The sequence below is a fragment of the Octopus bimaculoides genome, chromosome 7, assembly GCF_046866305.1.
Source record: "Octopus bimaculoides isolate indiv1 chromosome 7, ASM4686630v1, whole genome shotgun sequence".
Classification (NCBI taxonomy): Eukaryota; Metazoa; Mollusca; class Cephalopoda; order Octopoda; family Octopodidae; genus Octopus; species Octopus bimaculoides.
Window position 1 is genome coordinate 89,274,093 of NC_142934.1, and position 18,077 is coordinate 89,292,169.

At 36.5% G+C, this 18,077-nt stretch overlaps 2 protein-coding genes across 7 annotated transcripts in view; one reads left to right on the forward strand and one right to left on the reverse strand.

Annotated features, from left to right (window-relative positions):
* Positions 1–2,945, forward strand: part of LOC106880976 (uncharacterized) — a 49,778-nt gene extending 46,833 nt beyond the window's left edge. Inside the window, exons 5-6 of the mRNA XM_089355595.1 lie at positions 1,181–1,373; positions 2,668–2,945. Of these exons, the coding sequence (XP_089211721.1) occupies positions 1,181–1,373; positions 2,668–2,777 (303 nt within the window). The 3' untranslated portion in view covers positions 2,778–2,945. The remainder of the gene's footprint in view (positions 1–1,180; positions 1,374–2,667) is intronic.
* Positions 2,946–11,973: 9,028 nt separating this feature from the next.
* Positions 11,974–18,077, reverse strand: part of LOC106880977 (uncharacterized) — a 169,550-nt gene continuing 163,446 nt past the window's right edge. For all 6 annotated transcript variants that reach the window (XM_089355598.1, XM_089355602.1, XM_089355600.1 and 3 more), the window contains one exon: positions 11,974–13,906. In XM_089355598.1, coding sequence (XP_089211724.1) covers positions 13,806–13,906 — 101 coding nt within the window. In that variant the 3' untranslated portion in view covers positions 11,974–13,805. The remainder of the gene's footprint in view (positions 13,907–18,077) is intronic.

Consider the following 18,077-nt stretch of genomic DNA (forward strand, 5'->3'; position numbering starts at 1 on the left):
CCTTGAATTACTCTGTAACACCGGGTTTCTAATATTGGCACAAGGCCAGCAAGTTTTGAGGTGGGTGAAGTCAATTTCATTAACCCGAGTACACAACTGGTACTTATTTTATTGACCCCCAAACTGATGAAAGGCAAAATTGACCTCAGCAGAATTTGAACTCAGAACATTTTCTCCAGCATGATAACAATTCTGCCATTTTGCTGCCTTTTATGGTATCAAATTCTTGCACAAGGCCAGCAACTTTTGAGGTGGGCGATGTCAGTTACACTGACCCCAGTACTTCACTGGTGCATATTTTATCAACCCCGAAAGGATGAAAGGCAAAGTCGACCTTGGCAGGATTTGAACTCAGAACATAAAGAGAGGGAAGAGATGTTGCTAAGCATTTCGTCCACCATGTTAATGACGATTCTGTTGGCTTTCTGCCTGCAATCAATTAATAATCCCTTCTACTATAGGTACAAGGCCTGAAATTTTCAGTGAAGGGCCGAAGCCGACCACATTGACCCCCCACTGCTCAACTGGGACTATTTTTTTGACCCTGAAAGGATAAATGGTAAAGCCAACCTCAGAAGAATTTGAACTCAGAACATAAAAACAGACAAAATACCACAAAGCATTCTGCCTGCTCATCACCATCCACTAATTAATCATGGAGGTGCAATGGCCCAGTGGTTAGGGCAGCGGACTCGTGATCGTAGGATCATGGTTTCAATTCCCAGACCGGGCGTTGTGAGTGTTTATTGAGTGAAAACACCTAAAGTTCCACGAGGCTCCGGCAGGGGATATCTGGTGAACCCTACTGTGCTCTTTCACCACAACTTTCTCTCACTCTTTCTTCCTATTTCTGTTGTGCCTGTAATTCAAAGGGTCAGCCTTGTCACACTATGTCACGCTGAATATCCCCGAGAACTACGTTAAGGGTACACATGTCTGTGGAGTGCTCAGCCACTTGCATGTTAATTTCACGAGCAGGCTGTTCCGTTGATCAGATCAACTGGAACCCTCGTCGTCGTAACCGACGGAGTGCCAATTAATTAATCATAAAAAAATATATATTCCCTCATGTTTTCACTTCTGTTTTCCTGTTTGTAACCCTAAACCTATGAAGTACAACTCATAATATTTGTTGTTGTTGTTTGTTTTTTTAATTTCCTTCTCTGCTTTCTGATTTCAGAACCTGTTGGATCCCACAATCTGTCTCCAAGACAATTTCCCCTTCCAGAACAGTATATGGGACGAAGACATGGATGTTGAGTTGAGTTTAGATATGCCTGTGGCCATATCTGCAACCAATTCTGGGGTGCAAACTCTAGGGGCCTCACTAACTTCAGCAGCACCTCATATCAATTTATATTCCCCTCTGGCAGGTTAGACATTCTTTTATTCTTTTACTTGTTTCAATCATTTGACTGCAGCCATGCTGGAGCACTGCCTTTAGTCAAGCAAATCGACCCCAGGACTTATTCTTTGTAAGCCTAGTACTTATTCTATCAGTCTCTTTTGCTGAACTGCTAAGTATCAGGGATATAAACACACCAGCATCGGTTGTCAAGCGATGTTGGGGGGACAAACACAAACGCACACACACATATATATATATATACCATGGGCTTCTTCCAGTTTCTGTATACCAAATCCACTCACAAGGCTTTGGTAAACCTGAGGCTATAGTAGAAGACACTTGCCCAAGGTGCAATACAGTAAGCCTGAACCCAGAACCATGTTGTTGGTAAGCAAGCTACTTACCATACAGCCTCTCCTGAGGTTTACATAGTCTTAATGTAAAAACTATTAAATAAATAAATGAATAAATAAATATATATATATATAAATATATATATATATATATATATATATGTATATATATGACTGACTCTCATGCCAGTGGCACGTAAAACGCACCAACCAAACGTGGCCGATGCCAGTACCCACCGACTGCCCCCCCCCCCCCCCCCCCCGTGCTAGTGGCATGTAAAAAGCACTATCCGTACGTGATCGATGCCAGGTCCGCCTGACTGGCTTGTGCCAATGGCACGTAAAAAAGCACCCACTACACTCTTGAAGTGGTTGGTGTTAGGAAGGACATCCAACTGTAGAAACATTGCCGGATCAGATTGGAGCCTGGTGCAGCCTTCTGGCTTGCCAGTCCTCAGTCAAACCATCCAACCCATGCCAGCATGGAAAACAGATGTTAAACAATGATGATGATGATGGCATTCTTGGCAGCCACTGCTCGGATAATTTTCATCTCCTTCCAATGTTGTGCTTTTTTTTTTTTTTAAACACAGCACATCAATAAGTGATGTTATCTCTGGAAGGACACTGCAGTAAATTGACTTTCAGTGATGTATTTATTCTGAGTATGGTACATAGAAGGCTATTGCTGTGCAGCACCCAAGGCAAGTGTTGTCTTGTTTAGGCTGGACCAATCATTACTTTGTGAATGAATTTGGTCGGTGGAAACTGCTGGAAGCCCATTTTCTGTGTGTGTGTGTGTGTGTGTGAATATACACGTCGATATTTTACAGGTCTACTTGTCACCATTTGACTAAAACAGTAAACAATTTTGACATTCCTTCATGACATAACGACTGGTTGCATGAACAGCCAATAAATTAATCAATGGCTTCTAATTTTTCTTTTTTCTTTCTAATATTTCAGGAATCAGAAATGAGTCTTTAGCAGTCACAGGATTTGGTCACACAGCTTACAACCAACTAGATGTCAGTGGTTCAATCTACGGCCAGAATACCCTTTCTGTATCAACGTAATCATTGTGTCAACTGAAGATGTTTGTTGATGCCAAAACATTTTGATTCTCTCCACAACTTCTATATTACTACAACTGATCTTTATACAATGGTTGGCTACTGGCAGTTATTTTGACAGTCACTCCCATCTTGTGGATATATTACAAGAAATACAGACTTTACAAGATACTTTGTGAAATAGATTCACTCTTTTAATTCCCCAAAGTCAGCAAACAGTGACTGCAAAGTCATTAACCCTTTCATGTTTAATCCTTTGAACATATCTGGCCTAAATATCCCAGCTATTTTATGTTCAAACTGGACAGAACTGGTTTCCTGCATCCGCCCTACAATGTCATTCTAAAGACAAACAATCACTCTAAAGAAATCTCAAGGCTACAAGATAATCCAGGATTAATTCAAAACAATACGCATAAATAAGGATTATATTTGACAGAGTAATCCTAAATGCCAAAGGGTTAAAACAATTTTATATTTTAGTGACAGGTATGGCTGGAGGGCTGAGAAGTTCACTTCCCAACATCTAGTTCCACTTTCAGGTCCTTTGCATGGCATATTGGACAAGGGTCATCAGCTTCAGTCTTGGGCCAGACAATTCCATGTGAGTGGAATTAGCAGATGCAAACTGTGTAGAGGTTCATCGTGTGTGTGTGTGTATGTAAATGTTGGTTTAAAATTTTGCCACAAGGCCAGGAATTTGGGGGAAGGATCCTAGTCTATTATACCAACGCAGTATTCAGCTGGTACTTAATTTATCAACTCCCAAAAAGGATTGACCTCGGTGGAATTTGAACCTTCATGTGTGTGTATAAATGTTATTCTTTAACAAGAATGGTATTGAGAGTGACTTCAGGCAGTCCAATGATAACATAACCAGCCAAAACTTCGAAGTCACTGTCAAGAATATTCTTGTTTAAGAATATTAAATTTGTTCTCTATAAAAAGTATGGAATACTCCTTCAGTTTAATGTAGATTTGTTTTTAGCATAAAAACGAATACAAATTATATATACCGGAGTAAGCACATAAAATGTGCAACAAGGTGGAAAAAAGAGTACTCAAATACCAGAGGTAGAGTAATATGCATTATTTAAAAGCAGCAGAAATATAACAAAAGACTGTTATTCGGAGTTTCACGTTCCCGTTCATCGGACAGTTCTAATAAACCTGTCCGATGAATGGGAACGTGAAACTCCGAGTAACAGTCTCTTGTTATATTTCTGCTGCTTTTAAATAAATAATACATATTATATATATGTATAAATATATATATGCATGTGTATATACAAATATATGCATGTGTGTATATACATATACATATATATATATATGCATGTGTGTATATATATATATATATATATATATATATATATATATATATATATATATATATATATATATATGCATGTGTGTATATATATATGCATGTGTGTATACACATATATATATGTATGCATGTGTGTATATACATAGTTTCTGTGATTGTTCACATTCTGACGTTTTCAGGGGAAATCACGAGAGCAAACGCAGTGACATTATGTTGACAATTCCCTGTCAAGAAATCACTCTGATTTTTATTCTTCCAGTCGTTTAAAGACTGGAAGAATAAAAATCCCTTGCAAAACAAGCAAAGGTTAGCGACAGGAAGAGCATCCAGTTGTAAAAACAATGCTTTAGTAATAAGACTTCATCTTGTCTATACCAGCACGGCGAAGTACAAACAAATGAATGTGTGTGTTTAATGTGCAAGGAGTTAAAAATTTCTGATTTGGTGCCAGGACACACATTTAACTTACCAAAGGTAGGTTATCCTTCACAGGTCTTCTCTACTGGAAACAAATCCTGCGGGGGTAATCTTTTATATTGGTTGTTGGAACCTCATATGTCGAAACCAACGGGAGAATCCACAAAGTTATGTATATATATTGTTAAAGGTCAAACAGTGAGAAAACCTAGTCAACAATACGTCAAACCACATTTGTATCTCTCTCATTTTCCCTCTCTGTCTATATAATTCTTAAACAAGAATAATAACTGCCAATAATATTCTCATTTAAGAATAATAAATTTGTACTCAACAAAGTATAGAGCAATCCATCAGATTAATGTAGAATTCAGTTCTATATTTAAGAGAAGAGGAATTATGTACATTATTTACATTTGACGGATATTTGTCCTCATCTTGCCCATGGGCATATGGCATAGTGGTTAAGAGCATGAGCTACTAACCCTAAGATTCCGAGTTCGATTCCAGGCAGTCACCTGAATAATAATAATAATAATAACAACATCAAAAAATACCTTAAGAATGAGAACCCAGGTTCGAAATTTCCCCAAGACACCTGATGAAGGCTGGAGGGTATATATCAGCTGAAACGTTGTGTTAACAACAAACAAGATGAGGATAAATATCTGTCAAATGTAAATAATGTAATGTAGAATTGTTTCTATTATAACTGAACATTAAGTTTAGCTTAATCATCAGTCAAGCTCTAATTGCTAAAATTGAGTGAGAGAGAGGAGAAAGAAACAGAGAAGAAATGTTTTCTTTTATGATTTGCTTTGCTATCAGTCTTTAAACGGTATTCTCATGCCATCTACTTTTATCTAAGATATCAGTCATGTAATGATTTCGTTTGTGGCCACAGATTTATGAAGAAGGGGACATGGTGTGTTAAACAAACTCATCCCACTGCTGGTACTCGTTTCACTGATTCAGAGCAGTGTATTTGGTAAGATCTTGCTCAAGATCACTCGCTGTGGTGTAGTGCTGTACTCCAGAGCAGTGCTTCTCAAACTATCAGATGTGGTGTACCGGCAGTTTTTTTTTTCCAATATGCCAAGGACCGGTAATATTTCTTAGTAATATTAGTTTATATCTGGAAACAATATATATAATGGACGTGGCCAATGACAGTACCGCCTGATTGGCACTTGTGCCAGTGGGACGTTAAAAGCACATCCGAGCGTGATCGTTGCCAGGGCCACGGATTGGATCCCATGCCGGTGACAAATGAAAAGCACCATTTGAGTGTAATTGTTACCAGCGTCGTCTTACTGGCACGTGAAAAACAACATTCAAGCATGCTCATTACCAGTGCCGCCGGACTGGCTCCCGTGCAGGTAGCACGTAAAAAACACCTTTTGAGCATTACCAGAACCGCCTGACTGGCCCTCATGCCAGTGGTACATAAAAGCACCCACTACACTCTCAGAGTGGTTGGCATTAGGAAGGGCTTCCAGCTGTAGAAACATTGCCAGATCAGATTGGAGCCTGGTGCAGCCTTCTGGTTCACCAGTCCTCAGTCAAACCGTCCAACCCATGCCAGCATGAAAAGTAGACATTAAACAGCAATGGTGATGATAAATATAAAAGTTGACAATTTTTTTTTTTATCTTATATTTATTTTGTATACAATGAATACAATATTACATCAGCATTTTATAATGTTTCTTTTTCTGGAAACTCACCACGTACCAGCAGCTGATGGCTTGCAGACTGGCACCGGTCCACGACTTTGAGTAGCACTGCTCTAGAGTATTCAGAGTCAGAAATGATCAGAAAAGCTAAAGAGAGGAAGGCTGCATGCAAAGACAGAGTCCCACCAGGTTTTGATTCTGTTATTACATGGCCCACCCCACAACTGGAACTGTGGGTTTTGTGTCGATTTGGACTAATTGGCCACCTCAGGATACACAAAGAGTAAAGCTGCTAATCTAGTCATCTTCATGAAGGATGGACATCATTTCACTGAGCCCCAAACCCCAAAAGGGACATCTCCCTATTTAATATCATTGCCTGGCCCTTTGGGTTGCCCTTAGCGGAATCTACTCAAGACAGATCTCTGGTCTCAGAAACCCTGAGAAAAAAATTGATAGGTGATGCCCTTACACTTAAGAAAAAAAACAAAAAAACACTGAACGTGGAGTGAAATAGAATCCTTATCACAACAGTTTTTTTTTTTTGTACACAAGGAAGTCAAGGGATGTAACTTGGTATGCAAAAAACAGCATTTTATCTGGGACAATAACAAATCTGCAAGTTCACTGCCTTTGATATTATTAATAAAAAAACTGTTTCTCAAATTTTAAGAGTGAAAAAAATTCAAATAATAAAGATTTCATCAATTCACTGAGGCCTTCACATGAAAATCTTCAAAACAATGAATTCCAAGTTGTGTGTTTATGTGAGTAAAAACAGAAAAACTGCAACATTATGAAAACCAGAGAGAGACTGACAATATACATTTGTTTTTTCTCAAGATGTATATTATTATATTTATGTATCCTCCACACAGAAGAAATCAGATTTGTCATGTTTTAATTAATTTGTAAATAGAATGTTCTGAGAAATCAGTTTTATTTTTTCTTTGTAACCTAATGCAGTCTATCACCATTTCTCAAACATATTTTCTCCATTTTGAACCACATTCCATAAATTTCTTACATTCCTATAATTTCATTTTCTTGTATCTTGGGAGGGTCATTATGCCAATAATAAACACATTCACTGGTTCTATTCCACTTCTTTATTTTTATTAATCAACTGGTTAAATATTTAACCAATTAACTCATTGATTGTTTGGTTAATCATTCATCAATCGATCAGTCCTCTAAGTTTGTCAAAGTCCTGTGGCTCCATTCGCAATGGCATCAATGATTCGTCCTCTCAACACCAGCTCTGCTGTCATGAGTAGCAATGAAAGGACTTTGACAAATCTAGCTAACTGATTAGCTGACTGAACAATTAATCAAACATTTCATTAGTTAAACGAGTAACCAACCAACCAACAAATAAAAGAAGTGAAATAAAACCAGTGTCAGCATGTCTATCGTTGGCATTATGATCTTCCCAAAATACAAAAAAGAAATGTTTCAACACACGAATTCACAATAAGAATCTTGCAAGCTAAACACAAAAAACTTCATTTTGTATATTTCTCTAAAACTTTTTTTTAAATAATATTCTGTTTTGTAAAAATAGTGAAGTAAATTTATAACCCTTCAGTTGTTCTCCCCAGTTGCCTTCAGAAACGTCCTTCAAATATACTATAGTCTTTATTTTCTTCTCTCTTTCTCTACAACTCTTATATCTTTGTAAATGTCCATATAAAAACTTTTTCATTGCTATTCATTTCATCACTTATTTACGTGCATTCATCAATAATTTTTATATTGCTTTGTTTGTTTGATAACCTATTTCATGTTTTTTTTTTGTTTTTTTAATTAATTTAGCTTCCGTTTGTCCAATGTTAGAGTTAAAAAATGATAATAATAATAATATTTAGCTTAAATATACGTCTGTCCTCGTTTATCTTGGAGATTTGGTTCCAAAACAAACAATGATAAATGAATCCTCTCCATGTATTTGGTAAATGGAGCAATTGTTAGATTCATTAGTGCTAAACTCGTGGCTCACAATGGCCCACAGCGGCAAAGCATCTACATTGTCTATGAAAATCAGGTGCCTCTTCATATTTTTTCTGTTTACTGGTTCCATGTTGATGAGACCGAATATGTAAATCTCAAAGTATGATCGCATAAACACAAGCGATAATCAGTCCATTGTGAGTAGCATAGCATTGTGGGTAATTGCTGGAGCATGGTCTTGCAATTTTGCTGTATGAACAGTGTTATCACAGATCAATCCATCATCATCATCGTTTAACGTCCGCTTTCCATGCTAGCATGGGCTGGACGATTTGACTGAGGACTGGTGAAACCAGATGGCAACACCAGGCTGCCCTTCCTAACGCCAACCACTCAGAGAGTGTAGTGGGTGCTTTTACATGCCACCTGCACGAAGGCCAGTCAGGAGGTACTGGCAATGGCCACGCTCAAAATGATGTATTTTATGTGCCACCTGCACAAGAGCCAGTCCAGGGGCACTGGCAACGATCTCGCTCGAAAGTCCTTACACATGCCACGGGCACAAGTGCCAGAAAGGCGATGCTGGGCACAGGTGCCATCACAATTTTGATTTCGCTTGCCCCAATAAGTCTTCGCAAGCTGAGTTTCGTGTCCAATGAGGGAGATGACGTTGGCATGGGTGCCAGTTGTCGATTTTAGTTCGATTTCACTTGCCTCAACAGGTCTTCGCAAGTGGAGTTTAGTGTCCAATTTAACTCGATTTCGATTTCACTTGCCTCATCCATGATAAATGAAACATGGTTCACAGTTGTTATGTAGTGTTATCAGTGATGAAAGAATCAGTGATAAACGAGGCTATATGTATTTTGTATACATCAATAAGCAAAATTATTTTCTACACACCAGTCAACAAAACTTTAACATTCAAATATAACATTTTATTTTTTTTACATTTTTTTAAAAACAGTAATGAAATATGTAAATCCATTTAATTAATAATAATTATACAAGAAATAGTCTATAAAATGTGTTTAAGTGAGATATTTATAATTAAAATGTTATTTTTTCTATATCAATGTTTGCCTTCCGAAACCAAATTGGAACTGAGGTTATTTCTATATATGGTCAACTGTAACAAAATAAAAAAATATATTCGGTAATCTTCGTGTGTTGATTTATATTATTTCGTTCATTGTTCATGATTGTTGCTATGTTTTGTAACTAACCGCAGTAGGAAATGATTTTCTTTTAATAGAAGGGAGCGGGTGGGGCTGTGCTGTAAGAAATATACTTCTTAACCACACGATTAGGACACCTTAGGCAAGTGTCTTCTACTCCAGCCACAGGCCAACCAAAGTCTTGTGAGAGGGTTTGATAGATGGAAACTGAAAGAAGCCCGTTGTATTTACATATATAGGTGCCTTGTGTGCTTCTCTCCCTGCCTTGACATCATATGATAGTTGTGTCACTGTCATACAAGCAGTGTCATTTGTCTTCAGCATGTCTGGTCAAGAGGAAGTATTAGCTTATTTGGAAACAGGTGAGAGTTGGTGATAAGAAGGGCACCCAGCTGTAGAAAATTTGCCTCAATGAATTCCATCCGACCCGTGCAGACATGGGAAAGTGCATGTTAATGATGATAATGGTGAAATAGGGAAAGTTAAATGAAATAGTGATAGAAAAACCAAACTGAGAGCGAAATAAAATAGAAAAGTAAAACAATGTGAAATCAGGAAGAAAATTACTCCAAACACAAAAAATAATTAAGTATAAAATTTATTGCTGTTAAAATATATATTTACATTTTATTATGAAAAATTGGCATAGAAAAGGACAGTGCCCAATATTTGATTTTTGTTATGTCTGTGTACAGATATGTACATGCGTAGAATAAAATATTTTGTACAAAATATACAGTTGTTATATGTCTATATTAGTGAAATGATTTAACATTAGAAGTTTGGAAATCTATTAACCATATGTTTCTTTTTTTTTGTCAAATAGAGAGGTGTGCGTAGAAAATTTATGGCTAACAGCCTGGGAAACATTTATATACATTTGTTGTAATCGTAAAGAATTACCAATAAGATTTACAGAGAAAATAAGAATTTAGATAAACAAGATGTTAAATGCAATATTGATTGCTAACATATGCAAAGGGTCATAAATTTGGAGGGAGGGGATCAAACCATTGATTCTTTTATTTGGCAAAGTTTTTATTTTATCAATGATGAAAGGATACAAGGCAAAAATAAAGCAAGGTTGTTTCTTGTCTTCTGTGAAAACCATGATTGGCTACATGGAAATATTACGTTAATTGGAAAAAAGGTGATGGTTGATGAGAGGAAGAACACCCAGCTGTAGAAAATGACCCTCAACAAATCTTCTTTACCCCATGTGTGCACAGAAAATAGACAGTAAAAGTTGGTGTGAATATAGATTGTCACAATTATATACCACAATGCTTTATCACTTGTGCCAATCCACTACATTTGAGCTGTCAAACATAATATTATATTATACAATCTCTGGTGGAGCAATGAATATAAATGTTAAGATATTTTAATCAGTGAAAGAAATATATTTTTTATGTGGAGTGTGTTTGTGTGTACAGATAAATGCAGGTGTGTGATTGTCCGTTGTCTGAGAAGAGAGAAAAATGTGAAAGATTCAGTGGACGGGAACAAACTGTCTTTTTTTTCTATACAGAAGTAAAAACTTTGCCCACTCCATTGAGGAGTCTTGTGAGTGCTTGATGACCTCACGAGTGCTGGTGCCACAAAAATAAAAGGTACCCATATACTCTGTAAAGTGATTGACATTAGGAAGAGCATCCAGCTGTAGAAACTATAACTGAAGTTGACTCTAGAGCACAGGGCAGCCCTCTGGATTGTTGGTTCCCATCGAACTACTCAACCCATGACACTAGCTTAATGACTTAGTTGTCATTCAGCTAGTGTTAGGAACATAAATTGTGACTAAGGTTTGGTGGAAGATTTTAATTCAAAACTTATGAAAACAAAGCATTTGTACTCAGAGCCGGTTTCAGCCAGGTTGGTATTGAAGGGGTTAAATATTAATTGCATCCAAAACTGCACAACCTGAGTTTGGGAAAAAGGACTCAAGAAATTCACTTCATTTCCAAAATGCCAAATATAGTAATATGTTTTGTCAATTGTATAGAATGCTCCTTCTCTCTCTCTCTCTCTCTCAAATGCTTTATATCTATATACATACACAGACAGTGTGTGTTTAATATTTCTGGCAAGGGCACAATATTTAATTTTGCAACCATAATATATTACCAAGTATATTAAAAGGTTTACAAGTCAATATTGCATCTTAGCTTGTGTTAGCAGTGCAGTGTACTTACTTTAAAGTTTATCTCTTTGGATTTCCTTCAGAATTTAGAGTAAACAATGCAACTGAAGATAAGAAAAAATGGGTAACAGGTGTATATGTAGGTTTCAAAAGTTCTTGCGCTTTCATGATGGGTTGGATATGGTGCTGATGAAAGTGCAATAACTCTTGAAATATGCATATACACCCATTGCTGAGTTTTTATGTCTTCCACCGCATTATTTACCTGGACATATTCATTTACAAAACATTGTAACATGCAGTGCTAGCTCTGAATTCAATGGGAAACCTATAGAGACAAACAACAAAAGTGTATATGTGTATGTATGTGTGTGTATATATATATATACACATATATATATATATATATATATATATATATGTATATATATATATATACACACACAATTTATCTTAGATATTTATGGATCAATTTAGAACCTATTTCTGTCCTAAACAAAATCCATTTTGTTTTGGGTTTTTTTAAATTACAAAAATTATAAAATTTCTAGAAGTCTAGGGTGAACAAATTTCATTCTATTTGTAGTTGTTATAAGCCATAACTAAAATGTTACAAACTGAAAAACAATCATTTTACATTGATAAAAAAGAATAAAAATATATTCTTAAAACTAAAAATTAAAAACACAAATTAGAGCTAAAATGTTTGAATGTTCATCAATATTAGTGATCCATTTCTAAAACATTTTCATTTGATATGATTATCCAGTTCTCTTCATATTTCTCTCATCTATAATAGCTGAATACTTAAAATATTTTGCAATTATTCAGGCATATTAATAAAATATGATGTGGTTAGGACCATTTTAAATTTGGAAAACTGTGTTCTGTCTGTAGCAAAAATTGATTCAGCACCAACGCTATGCTTTATGTTTGACTCAAGGATATATCATGGTGGCACTACAAAAGTTTCCATGGCAACAGAAACTCTTCCCTTATGAGTCAGGTCAGTACATGTCTTAAGTCTGATAGTGATGACCCACTGTACAGCATTCGGATAATTAAATCTGTAATCATACAGGGTTCTTTGCCTCTACAATTCTTTACTCATTTAACTAAATAAGTTCCCCAACATCAAACTATAAGCCATGATAAATATCAATGATGTCTCCAATAAGGAAGTCTCACAGTAAAAGCATAAAACCATGGACAGTCAAACTCCTATGCGGTTCTTTACCTCCAGAAATCATATTCCCATGAATAATCAACTTCTCATAAAGCTGCTAGACCAATGGTTCTCAACTGGAGTCCATATCACCTTGGATGGAGGTCCATATGATTCTTGGGAGGTCCTTATCACCTTTGGGGATCCATATGATCCTTGGGGATCCATATGATCCTTGGAGGTCCATATGACCTTGGGGAGGGTTCATATGATCCTTGGGGGAGTCCATATGACTTTTGGAGATCCATATGATCCTTGGAGTCTGTATAAGATTTTGTTGCTAAAATTTATGAGAAATAAATTGGTTCTATTTGTACCATACACGAAATATTTTAACACTATTTTTTTTATATATAGAATCCCTAATAATATTTAATAATAAATATAGGATTTTTTTAAAACATTGAATTGGTATGAGGATTTAACTGAACCAAATAAGAATCAAAGGAGTGTCCACAGGTTAAAGACGGTTGAGAACTGCTGTGCTTGACTCTCAGAGTGGATCATGAAACACAGCTAATACATCAAACCTGCAACTCTACCACTTGAAGGTTGTAAGCACGAAAGAAGATTTTAATGATGCCCTCAATAAACAATAGAATTGCAGTCAGCCTGAGGAAACAAAAGCTAAAGATTTTTAATCTCATTCAACCCGGAATTTGTGTTCTCTGTAGCTCTTCAGAAAATGAAACTTCAAAAATTTGTGGCATCAACAAAATCAAATTCTTTGAAAGAATTCCTCAATAACTTTTGTGTAGAGTTCATGTTTACAGTCCAAAGTCACTGTCACCTGTCTTCTGGTGAAAGTTTAATAAACATGGACTCAACTAAGAAATATTGTGTAATTCTTCAGCTCAATGTTAAATTGTTTTCATTACAACTTGTAATAAACAATAGAATACCTCTGTCCCTACACGAGTGCTTTTGTAACACACACACACACACACGCGGAGTGTGTGTAAAAATAGGTGGTTCAATGTATGGATGGAAATCTAGGGTGGTACAAAATGAGGCGGGGCATTCAGAGTTACTAATCCATGTAATAAGTAGTTTTCGGAGTTGGGATATTTATGGAAGAGAGGGATTATGAAGTTCTTATGGGTAAGACTCACTTATCCGAGGAGGATATCATTATTATATATGGCTGGACTTTCATTAAAAGTGGAGAGATAGTCAAACGATGGAGTACCAGCCCACGTCTTCCGGCGTTCAACTGAAAGAGAGAAAAAAAAAAAAGAAAGGTAAATAAAAATAAATTTAAGAATTGACATTCACATTCCAAAATATGTTTTTGCTTGTAATATCATATAAACAAATGAGCAACAGAGTAATAACATCAACAACAGTAGTTAGAAAGCCATGTAGAGAATGACCTAGGCTTCAACCAAGTCTGCAACACAGTTTCAATTCTCAACTGAAGCTAGTTCACTTCTATGTCTAAATTAATGTGCACACACACACACACACACACACACACATAGAGTCAGCTAAGAATCCATAAGTCTAGCCACCGTACTTTTCATACCAGTCCTTCTCACAAGTGCTGTCTTAGGTTATTCACCAACTCATATACAAAAACCAAATCGCTAAAATTAGCAGCAATGGGTCTATAATACTGTATCATATAACTTTTTAAAGGACTCTCTTCAGATTTTCAATAGAAATTAGAGCCAGCACTGAAAGTTACTTTGTTTCATATATAAATACATATACCTCGTTTACTCTTTTACTTGTTTCAGTCATTTGACTGTGACCATGCTGGAGCACCGCCTTTAGTTGAGCAAATTGACCCCAGGACTTATTCTTTGTAAGCCTAGTACTTATTCTATCGGACTCTCTTTTTGCCGAACCGCTAGGTTACAGGGACATAAACACACCAGCATCAGTTGTCAAGTGATGTTAGGGGGACAAACACAGACACACAAACACATACACATATACATATATACGACGGGCTTCTTTCAATTTCTGTTTACCAAATCCACTCACAAGGCTTTGGTCGGCTCAAGGCTATAGTAGAAAAACTTGCCCAAGATGCCACGCAGTGGGAGTGAACCCAGAACCATATGGTTGGTAAGCAAGCTACTTAGCACACAGCCACTCCTGCACCTATGTAAACAATGTGACCAAAGATTGCAAAATGAGTAATACATGTATATGCATATTTCAGGCCCTGTTGCTCCTTCTTCGACATCACATCTAACCCATTAACCATTAATGAACACATTGATTAATTAGCCACCAAATGGAGCAGTGTAACACAATTGGATATACAAATTTTGCAGGGAAAGCGGATGTTAAACGATGAAATTTTAAATATTTAACACATTTCTAGCAACTGGTACATACATATTAATTGATGGTAAGGAGACTATATTTCATTTAGCAACCATAATATACTGCTAAGTATATCAAAGGCTTTATAAGTCAACACTGTGTCCTACCTGTGTTAGCAGTGCAATTAAATCACACAGCTAACACAGGTAGGACACAGTGTTGACTTATGAGCCTTTAATATACTTGGTGTATTATGGCTGAATAATAAGATATGGTGTCCTTACCATCAATTAATGTGTGTAACATAAATATTAATACACACAGACACATGCATACAAATACTGTGTGTGTATATGTGTATATATGTTGGGTGGGGGACACGTCTAGCTGTAGAAGCCATGCTGAAGCAGATTGGAACCTGGTGCAGCTCTCCGGCTTCCCAGCTCTGGTCAAACCATCCAACCCATGCCAGCATAGAAAAAGGACATTAAATGATGATGATGATATATAACAAGCTCAAATATTCAAATGCAGACTCTCAAATAAATTGATATTGATTAGTGTCACCTCAAAGAAATATATTAATAAAATACTCAGTCAATGTATGTAAAAACATTCAAAAAGAAATGTTAGTTTAAGATAGATGGGGGGGGGGGGCAGATAGATGTTAAGCGTTGTTTAAAAAAAATGGGGGAAAAAAAAAAAAAAAAAAACGGAACCATCAAACAGCAGGATTTTGAGAAACTGGAATAAAACTAGTATTAATGATAAGACAAACAAAAAAATACATCATGTGCAGTGTGTGATATAAGGATGTTTCATGCAGCAACACCAACTGGAAACTATGCAGACACAATCTGAAACCTTTTCTGAAGAATGAAATCATTTGAAGATAAATGAAAAACTACAAGTTTTGGATGTTGATGCAAACAGCTGCTCTGTGTGACGAGATCTCATTTGAAGCAAACGTTGTATAAAAAAGCAGATGGCTACAAGTTTCTCTATGAACTTATCTGAGAGGTCATTGGAAATTTTTAATTTATATTTTTTTTTTAACAAATATCTTAGCTAGCATCCACTTTACTATTAAAATTTCATGTAGCAGGTGTCCAGAGTAATTGTAGCTAATCGTTCTTCTAAATTAATAGACCACTCACTGTTCATTCATGGAAAGCAGAGAACTTATCCCTTCTAGTCACAGAATTCTAGCAGTGATACTGAAACAATAGTTTGCTGATGAGGTCTAATAATAGAAAAACATGTCCACTGCCGTCACCAATAAAACTAAAGATCAGGATCACTACTCAGTGCATTCCATATTTAATTTTTATTAATTCAAATTTCAGAGTTGTCTCCCTTGATTTTTTTTTTTTTACCTTATTACATCAAATATGCTAGTGTTCACTTTATTGTTAGCAAGTGACAGATAATTTTCCCCAGTGATTTTATTTCAGTTGCTACCTAAGTCACTCGGTGTTAAGTATCCATAAATTAATAATGCTTAATTAATCCATGAATTAATAATGCTTAACCACTCTATATACACCACACTAGTCACACTCAATTTACTATATGTTGTACTAGTCTCATCATATAAATGTACTATTCACTGCACTAGTCATATTGCATGAATGTATCATATACTGTACTAATTATACTATAAAATGGCAAGCAATCAGAACCATTAGCATGTCAGGCAAAATGCTTGCCAGCATTTCTTCTGGTTCTTTATGTTCTGAGTTCAAATCCCACAAATGTCAACTTAGTTTTTCATCTCTGCAGGACCAATAAAGTATAGTGACAGTCAAGTATTAGGATCAATGTAATCAACTTGTCCCTTCCCTTCAATATTACTGGCCTTGAACTCGGCAACGAGCCAATGTACTGTTCAGAAGGACTGTTGTGATCTCAGTCACCTAGTCACTATGGAAACTGGGCAACCAGCTTTATGAATCCCAAGAAAATTCTTCATAAATCACACATCTGCAGAGCATACAGCACTAGTCACACAATGTAGATGTACTACACATTGTACCAGTCACATTATAGGAATCTTCTACATGCTGTACTCATCACACCTCCAATCCACCCTCTCCACTCACTATTCTTGGGAGTGTCATGGGTTTAGGATCCTCAAACCCCCTTTTCCATCGGATCCTATCAGAAACAACCACCATTTAACTTTCCAGCAGACTTCCCATGCATGTCCAACTGAAACTAGATATTATCCACCCATCTCATTCCTGACCTGTCTCTAGGGCTCTGACTGGTTGGCTTGGCTTGAAGAATCCGTCTTGTGATTCTTTCTTGCAACATTCTAATCACATGTTTGTAGTACCAGGGTTGTGATCTCTAATGTAGAGAGATAATGGCACGATCTAGAGAGACTCCCTGATCTCCAAGCTATGCACCCTGTAAAACAGAGTGAAATAGAAAATATTGAATGAGATATTGTAAAATTGTGCCACATCAGCTTCATTAAGAAGGTTCCAGCTGGATTCCCAAGAGCGACCAACAGAGATATTATACAACCTCACTAAAAATTAATCTAATTGCAGGATTGAGGTCTAACCTTTATTTACCTTCACCAAAGCTCATTTTCAAAATACCCGAGTGACACGTCATAACGCAGTGATGCAACTATGAACTACAAATACACTTGTAGGCGTAGGAGTGGCTGTGTGGTAAGTAGTTTGCTTACAAACCACATGATTCTGGGTTCAGTCCCACTGTGTGGCACCTTGGACAAGTGTCTACTACTATAGCCTCAGGCCAACCAAAGCCTTGTGAATGGATTTGGTAAACGGAAACTGACAGAAGCCCATCGCATATATATATATATATATATATATATATATATATATATATATATATATGTATGTGTGTGTTTGTGTGTCTATGTTCGTCCCCACCCAACATCGCTTGACAACCAATGGTGGTGTGTTTACGTCCCCATAACTTAGCGGTTCGGTAAAAGAGACCCAATAGAATAAGTACTAGGCTTACAAAAAATAAGTCCTGGGGTCGATTTGCTTGACTAAAGCTGGTGCTCCAGCATGGTCACAGTCAAATGACTGAAACAAGTAAAAGAGTTACCTTAATTCAAC